Here is an 8,975-nt window from a genome sequence, read left to right as displayed (position 1 = left end):
ACAAACACTTTCAAATGAAATCAGAGCAACCTTAGTAGATCATGTCATCACCCATGGGCTGACAATGCGTGAGGCTGGACAGAGAGTGCAGCCAAACTTGAGCCGTTTTACTATCGCCTCTGTCATCCGGACCTTTAGACTGGAGAACAGGTATGTAACCAAAATTTCATGTAGTACACATGTAGTATACCCCATGTCATAGTGTATCAGTTGGGTGACGCCTGTTTACTTGGTGTATGACATCAGCCATTCATGAACTGTACAAGTTTCCTGTACAATGTACTCTACTGTGGGGGAAAATATTTAGGCTGCATTGTCCAAGCCCTATATATATTTTTTTATTCAGGGTTTCTGCAGGAATCTTCAAATCTAATTTAATGCTTTTTAATGCCTTTTTTAATGCCATTTTTACCGTATTTAATGCCATACACGACCCATGACTAATCATTTTATATATATATATATATATATATATATATATATATATATATATATATATATATATATATATATATATATATATATATATATATATATATATATATATATATATATATATATATATATATACACACACACATATACACACGCACTCAATTGCAACCAGTTTGACTATAATGCAATGATGAAAGTACAGCATATCACTCTGAACTGAATTAGAAATGGCTCAGGACACAGCTTAATTTGTCAATGTATTTAAATCTATCAGCTTGGATAATGAAGGAAAAAAAAAAGCTCACAAACTGAACTTTTAAAGGCTAAAACTTAATCTATGTAAAGTTAAAATCAAAACGGTACAATTTCTAATAGACTTTGAGTAAGAGAGAACTAGAGCATTTTCCCCCTTAACTATTAATAATAGTAATAAGTCAGAGTGGCATGTGAGAAATGGTCTAATCAATGGCCTCTTCCCCTGAAAAATCACTACCATACATTTCAAGCCACTTAGACAGTAATCAACAATTATACCACTTAAATCAGTCAAAAGAGACAGGGTTTTGTGACAAAACATTGCATGACAACAAATCATCTGCACAAAAAACAAAATCAAAGTGAACTTTAACAGCAGATCTCAAGCTGATGAGGGAGACTGAATCATATACAGGTGTTTTTTGATCAATTCAATCCCTAAGAGTGTGCATTTGCAAACTCTAAATGGGTTACATGCACCACCTTTAAAATGAGTCATGTTGTTTAACAGAAATTCTACTACTAAGTTGAGAGCCACAATTATTCAAAAAAGCTTTCTTTTGTAAAAGTGTGTGCAAACCAACAAACCAGTAACTGTAACAGAGTAATTGTAAGTGTGTAATTATAACGAAATGTAAGCTGACTACCACCTTGGACTTCAAGAAGAGAATAATTTTAAACATCAGAAAGACGGCTCTTCAATACGCTCTAAACTTTTTAAAAGCATTCAATTAAAATTCAAGTGCTATAGAAATAGCAGTTTAACTGTTTAAAGGGTTAGTTTACCCCAAAATGAAACTTCTGTCATTTATTACTCACCCTCATGTCGTTTCACACCCGTAAGACCTTCATTAATCTTCGGAACACAAATAAGGATATTTAATTGAAATCCGATGGCTCCGTGAGGCCTTCATAGGGACCAATGACATTTCCTCTCTCAAGATCCATTAATGTACTAAAAACATATTTAAATCAGTTCATGTGAGTACAGTGGTTCAATATTAATATTATAAAGTGACGAGAATATTTTTGGTGCTTCAAAAAAACTAAACGACTTATTTAGTGATGACCGATTTCAAAACACTGTTTCAGGAAGATTCGGATCATAAATGAATCAGTGTGTTGAATCAGCTGTTCGGAGCGCCAAAGTCACGTGATTTCAGCCACTGGTGGTTTGACACGTGATCTGAATCATGATTCGATACGCTGATTCATTATGCTCCAATGCTTCCTGAAGCAGTGTTTTGAAATCGGTCATCACTAAATAAGTCGTTATTTTGTTTTTTTGGCGCTCCAAAAATATTCTCGTCGCTTTATAATATTAATATTAAACCACTGTACTAACATGAACTGATTTAGATGTGTTTTTAGTACCTTTATGGAATCTTGAGAGAAGAAATGTCATTAACTCTCTATGAAGGCCTCACAGAGCCATCGGATTTCAACTAAAATATCTTAATTTGTGTTACAAAGATTAACAAAGGTCTTAAGGGTGTGGAGCAACATGAGGGTGAGTAATAAATGACAGAATTTTCATTTTTGGGTAAACTAACCCTTTAAGAGAATTAATGGTGCCTTAATTCGGATGTTTTTAGTTCCAACTCTGACTCAAGATTTTTCAATTCATTGCATTTTTCCTTGTATCTCCTCCGTAGAGTATTAGATTTTGTGATCATTTGAGCCATGAGTGTGTTTGATTTGTTTTCGGCCTGCTCAGCGAGTTGATCAGCATCCTTCTGAAGGCTGGCGCACACCTCCATCAACACCCCCCTTTTCTTTTTCAGTTCTTCCAGCTCATCTTCCAATGCTTTTCTCTTTAATCCACGCATAGCTCCCTCTCTCTTCCTCCTCTCTTCATCAAGGTAGATCCTGTATCTGGTCCTAGCTGAGGCTACAGAAACCAGTAGTTCCTTTGTGAGGGACACTTTGAGAACCCCCCCAGAAGCGCTTACTTGGTCGCAGACCAGTCTCTGGGCCTCAACAGTTTCTTCTTTTATATTGCAAGTCTCTACTTCCCTGTTTACCGAGAAGCCTCTCTCTACTGTAGCTTGCCCGTGAGATAACAACAGGAGGCGCTGAAAGAAACGCCAAAGGTCAGGATAAGATGCATTGACACTTTGATGAAGAAAAGTATCAAGCCGTTGCTCCATGTGTTTGAAAGAGAGGAACTCTTCACTTTTGCCATTCAGAGCGAGAAAGTTGTCAAACTGCTGCACAACAGCATCACCTTCAATGAACAAAAACAAAGTAATTAAAATCAAATCAATTTAAAAAGGATGGTGGTTTAGTTATATCTAATACAGGATATTGATGTAAATTTTTGTATAATCAGAATTTGAACATGAAGACTAATGCATATAAAATATGAAACATCTTCAAATTATTTTATTTAAAGGGTTAGTTCACCCAAAAATGAAAATTCTGTCATTTATTACTCACCCTCACGTCGTTTCACACCTGTAAGACCTTCGTTAATCTCCGGACCACAAATTAAGATAGTTTTGATGAAATCCGATGGCTCAGTGAGGCCTACATAGCCAGCAATGACATTTCCTGTCAAGATCCATAAAGGTACTAAAAACACATCTAAATCAGTTCATGTGAGTACAGTGGTTCAATATTAATATTATAAAGTGATGAGAATATTTTTAATGCGCCAAAAAAACAAAATAACGACTTATTTAGTGATGGCCGATTTCAAAACACTGCTTCAGGAAGCATCGGATCATAAATGAATCAGTGTGTCGAATCATGAATCGGATCACATGAAATCTGGTGACTGGCGCTCCGAACCGCTGAATCAACATTTATGCTCTGAAGCTTCCTGAAGCAGTGTTTTGAAATCGGCCATCACTATACAAGTCATTATTTTGTTTTTTTTGCCACACTAAAAATATTCTCGTCGCTTTATAATATTAATATTGAACCACTGTACTCACATGAACTGATTTAAATACGTTTTCAGTACCTTTATGGATCTTGAGAGAAGAAATGTCATTGCTCCCTATGAAGGCCTCACGGAGCCATCAGATTTCATCTAAAATATCTTAATTTGTGTTCTGAAGATCAACAAAGGTCTTACGGGTGTGGAACGGCCTGAGGGTGAGTAAATGACAGAAATTTCATTTTTGGGTGAACTAACCCTTGGTATATACTAGGGCTGGGCGATATATCGCATGCAATGTCACACGCATTTCATCAGTAAAGCCGGTTCCCTGATTACCGCTAAATCGCCATCACCTGCTTTCAAATGGAGCGGCATTTAATAGACAGAGCCGTAGATCACTGTCTCTGTCTATTAAATGCCGCTCCATTTGAAAGCAGGTGATGGCGATTTAGCGGTAATCAGGGAACCGGCTTTACTGACGAAATGCGCATGACAATCGCATGCAATATATCGCCCAGCCCTAGTATATACAGAGAACGCAGTTTATGCATACAACCTTTATTTTCCTATAATAATCCTACCAGCTGAAACTCCTCCTGCCAACTGCTTGTCCTGCAGAAACCTTTGAACTAGAGACTTCATCTTTCCCTTGCACCATTCTGGGTCTCTGCTCATGATGGAGGGGTCTAAGCATGCTATCTGCCTGACAGTGGGGTATTTCAAAGGGCTCTTTTCTTGCAATTTCTTATTGATTCTGGAGAGGCACATTATGCAGTCCCTTCTAAATTCAAGAGCAGTGAGGTCACCTACTCTGTTGCTTGATTTGCTCTGAAGAGCCTATCAAGGAGGGATAGCACACATCATGTTAGTAATGTATCAGGAATGAATACAGCGTAGTTTAACGCATGTATACATATAAAACAGTAACAATGCATTTACCTTAAGGACAGAGTCAGCACCCAATCCAATGTCAGCATGGCTTGCGCTGACCCAGTTCTTCTGGTCATCAGTGTCAAGTTTGGTCAGTTTAAAGGGAGTGATGTCTTCTAGTAGCTCCCTTTTGATGAAACGTCTCAACAGACTCTACAAAATGAAAACAAATTTGTCTAATTATTTAGCATCCTGTTAACCAGCTTTATTATTCAATCCTACACAGGTATTATGCAGTTATTCAATGTGGTATATCCACTTCAAAAGATCATAAACAAAAATAGCCATTTAAGCAAAGCAGAAATTACATTATTACCATCATCAACTCTGTCAAGTCTTTGCACAGAAATGGCAGGACTGGCTCATCGGTCTGGTATTTCTTCAAGAACGGACAAAACGTTCTGGATACTGCCATGAAAAACTGAAGTTTGGCTAAGATCAGGGGATCTTTATTTGCTGCTTCAATGGTATCAAAAGAAGAGGTTCCTGGGTTTGGTAGCTCTTTTCTTTTGACTGCTTCCACATACTGTTTAAGCTGTGGCCATACCTCAATGGCTCTCTCCGCAACAGGCAGATTTTCTACCCATCTGTGTCCACAGAATGGGAGTGGAAAAAGAGATGAGCCAGTAAGTTTTGTATAATCTTCTCTTCTTGCAGGGACATTGTGAAAAACAAAGTGCATTGCTCTCAGAATTTTCTCAATATTCCATATGGAGAAGCCAGTCTTGAATGAATTGTGTACTGTGTGCAGTCCACAGCTCCCAACAGAAATAAGCTGCCGACCTCCATGTAGTTCACCATGTTCTTGCTGGAGATTATTGAGAAACTTGAAGTTCACATTTGGGCCGTCCATACTAATGGAAAGGAGATGCTTCAGGTCTAGTAGGTGCACACATTTCTGAGAACAGAAATAAATTATTTGACTTGAAATGTGGAATGAAAATATGTTACACACATAGTGGATTATTACAAATTTGCTCTAATTAAAAAAAAAAAAAAAAAAAAAAAAAAAATTTAAAGCACCATCAAAAAGAAATTAGAATCACTAGAAAATAAGTTTGCAATTGATCACAACCAAGGTGAAAAAGTTTCTATAATGTATTTAAAGTACTATTTTCACAAAATTCTGCTTTAGTACTTCTTAAGAACATAAGAGTACTCAACTGTGCTACTTTGAGACACCATGAAATAAACTGCTTTTAACATACTATCTCTGTATATATATATATATATATATATATATATATATATATATATATATATATATATATATATATATATATTCAGTAACCACTTATGGTACACTTAAATCCATTGTGCATTGTTCAAACTCCTCAATTTTTATTTATTTATTTATTTATTTATTACATATGGAGAACAGTCATTGAGGAAACTGATGCTCCAGGGCCTAATAACAAATTAACTATCAGACAACTGACACATGAAGACTGTAATACAAGGGTTGTCCACTAGATGGAGACACAGGATAAGAAATCTTTTAAGCCTAATCTTTAATTTTCCGTTTCTATAAGATAGAATGAAAAATTATATGCATTAACAAAAGTACAACTATACTTACTTTGAAATGGTGCAGCAGATCCTCAGTCTTTGAATGTCCCATGAACTGTGATCCAAAATAACGTGACTGGACACAACCAGCCTCCCAAAATCGAACATGGACATCTAGTTGCTTATTTTTCGTTGACTGATTGAAACTCTCATCAAACATCAACACAAATGGACCTGCGTTGTTAACTGCAGAAACCAGTTCATTTTTGAAGTGTGGGGCAAGTCCAAATTTTAAAATGTAGCTGGTTTTGTCCTTGCCACAAGAGAAAGATTTGACGATTTCAGAATCAGGAAACATTGCCTGGAACAACTCAGAAATGCCTTCATTGGACGAGTAAGAGTGATGATGAACGGCAGTGTTCAGACACCAGAGCACCTCCGCCCGCAAAGTCTCATTCGACCCGAACGCTGATCGAATGTCGCTCGATTTTCCGGTAGTCGCTCCACAAACGGTGGTGACTACAGCAGCAGTTGTTGTGGTACTTGAAGCAGTTGTTGTTGTAGAAGTTTCGGTCACGCCAAAAAAATTACTCATTGTCAATTGCTGACGGCCTTTTAATGCCGATTTGTGGCTGTCCGACTTCATATGGGACTTCAGGGCGTTGATGCCCATTGTTGCCAATTTAATAGATTTTTTACACAGGCAGCAAAAAGCTTCATCATTGCTATTTTTAACGGGCTGTAACCATGGTTTAAACTGCTCTTCTTCCAGCCATTTATCCTGAAATTTGCACTTTCCCATTTTGTTTTTTTACTGCGTCACATTCCGCTGTCGTCTCGTTCACTCCAAAAAGCCCGCGCAACGGCAATTTTGCACCGGCCGGAAGCACTTACCAAATTGGTTCCGCATGATCGTCACACTAATGTACATAAGCGTTTTTACGACATAAAATAAAAGTTATTAATTATGAAGCCTGTATTTAAAATAAATTGCTTCTATAAAATTTTCTTTGAAACAATCAAAAATTTTAATGCCTGGAGGAATCAAATTTAATGCTTTTCAATGCCATTTAAGGCCTTAATTTTGACAAAATCCATTTAATGACTTTTAATGCTTTTCAATGCCCCGCGGATACCCTGTTATTTTATTTTTTCTAAAGGACTGAGAGACGACACCATGGTGGAGGAAGGGGCCAAATGTTCACCGGGGTACAGGAAGCTGCCATTGTAAACTTGGTTTTGGAAAATAATGAAATCAGATTACGAGAAATTCAAAGCCACATCATCCAAGACAACACCTTATTCAACAACATTCAATGAGTTAGTCTGTCCACATTAGCTCGCATTCTCAAGCAAAACCAAATCAGAATGAAACAACTTTATAAGGTGCCGTTTGAGAGAAACTCTCAAAGAAACAAAGAGTTCAGACGAGCATATGTGGATGTAAGTACTATATTGACTGCAGTACACTACATGCAACATTGTTTCCCAGCGTACTGGATAACACCATATTGACTGATTTTTGTTCTTTGTTTTCAGGGAGTACTGGAAATGGATGCTCATGCAATCCCACATGAGTTCATCTTTATAGATGAGGCTGGGTTCAACCTAGCAAAGACCAGAAGAAGGGGGAGAAACCTCATTGGCCACAGAGCCATTATAGACGTTTCTGACCAACGTGGTGGGAACATCACAATGTGCGCTGCCATCTCCAGTATGCATGGTGTCCTCCACCGTCATGCCAACCTTGGACCATACAACACAGCCCATATTCTCACATTTCTGGACAGACTTCATAACATTCTCATACCACCAGAGCGTATGAATGATGCAGACCATCAAAGAAACCGGTACGTTGTAGTATGGGACAACGTGAGCTTTCATCGTGCAGCCCCAGTCCAAAACTGGTTTGCTGAACACCCAACATTTCTCGTGCAATATCTCCGACCATACTCCCCATTTCTGAACCCCATAGAAGAATTATTTTCGGCATGGCGGTGGAAGGTATACGACCGGCAGCCCTTTGTGTGCATACCTCTTGTGCAGGCCATGGAAGAGGCATGTGATGAGATTGATGTGGGTGCAATTCAGGGATGGATAAGGCACTCAAGGCGCTTCTTCCCTCGATGTCTGGCAAGGGAAGATATTGCCTGTGATGTTGACGAGGCGTTGTGGCCAGACCCGGCTGTGCGGCAAGATGCTGCCTAATTATTTTTCTTGCCTCCTTTTTTTTTTTTTTTTTTTTTTTTTTTTTTTTAAACTGTAATATATTTTTTTTCAGATTTTTTTTTTCAGTTTACTGTTTTTTGTAAGAATATTTTTGTTCAGTCCCATGTAAATATATCTGCTGTGCATATGTTGCACTGACTTGTTTACTGTAGTGAAGGGAAAAAAAATAAAAATGTTGCAACAGCATGTGTGTGTATCTGCAAATATTTCTGTGCATGTGAACAATCTGATACATATTTTGGTATTATGGCAAAGCATACTAAAGATGGGGGTGCTTTTCATTATGCCCAACAGTGTGTAGGTGGTTAGGCAAAAATCTGGTAATATGAATGAAGTGTGTGCCATTTCATGCAAAAGTTTGATTTTGATAATGCTATGTGTAGTTTCGGTTGCAGTGCTTCATTTTGCAGGATATATGAGGTATTTTGCAGTTTGGGTGTGTGGTTTTGTGAATTGTGTTAAGTTTTTTGATAAAACCTAGCCTGACTTCGTCATACTCATATTCTAGGCAGAATGTGAGTCTGATACTGCTCCATTGCACTTGAATTATAGGGCGTGTCTTAACCGAACCAGTAAAAAAAAAAACTCTGCACTCAATTGGATAGACCTACAACCAATCAGAGCAACGCAGTAAGTGACGTATGTTGAACTTGTACTTAAACTTTTGCCGAATCCCGTTGGAAGGACGGCAAACACATCTTTCCCATCGACAAATGCCTTGATTGCGGTT

At 37.8% G+C, this 8,975-nt stretch overlaps 2 protein-coding genes across 2 annotated transcripts; one reads left to right on the top strand and one right to left on the bottom strand.

Moving 5' to 3' along the window:
- Positions 1-2,118: 2,118 nt before the first annotated feature.
- LOC125246559 lies at positions 2,119-7,154 on the bottom strand. Its single transcript, XM_048157510.1, has 5 exons — positions 6,087-7,154; positions 4,824-5,405; positions 4,517-4,660; positions 4,159-4,414; positions 2,119-2,917 (listed from the first exon to the last, which is right to left on the bottom strand). The coding sequence occupies exons 1-5, from the start codon at positions 6,816-6,818 to the stop codon at positions 2,256-2,258; spliced, it is 2,376 nt and encodes a 791-aa protein (XP_048013467.1). The 5' UTR covers positions 6,819-7,154; the 3' UTR covers positions 2,119-2,255.
- Positions 7,155-7,162: 8 nt separating this feature from the next.
- Positions 7,163-8,246, top strand: LOC125246582. The gene is made up of 2 exons (XM_048157554.1): positions 7,163-7,459; positions 7,556-8,246. The coding sequence occupies exons 1-2, from the start codon at positions 7,385-7,387 to the stop codon at positions 8,222-8,224; spliced, it is 744 nt and encodes a 247-aa protein (XP_048013511.1). The 5' UTR covers positions 7,163-7,384; the 3' UTR covers positions 8,225-8,246.
- Positions 8,247-8,975: the final 729 nt, after the last annotated feature.

This window comes from Megalobrama amblycephala, linkage group LG15, assembly GCF_018812025.1.
Source record: "Megalobrama amblycephala isolate DHTTF-2021 linkage group LG15, ASM1881202v1, whole genome shotgun sequence".
NCBI classification, from domain to species: domain Eukaryota; kingdom Metazoa; phylum Chordata; class Actinopteri; order Cypriniformes; family Xenocyprididae; genus Megalobrama; species Megalobrama amblycephala.
This window is presented reverse-complemented; position numbering and strand designations above follow the sequence as displayed.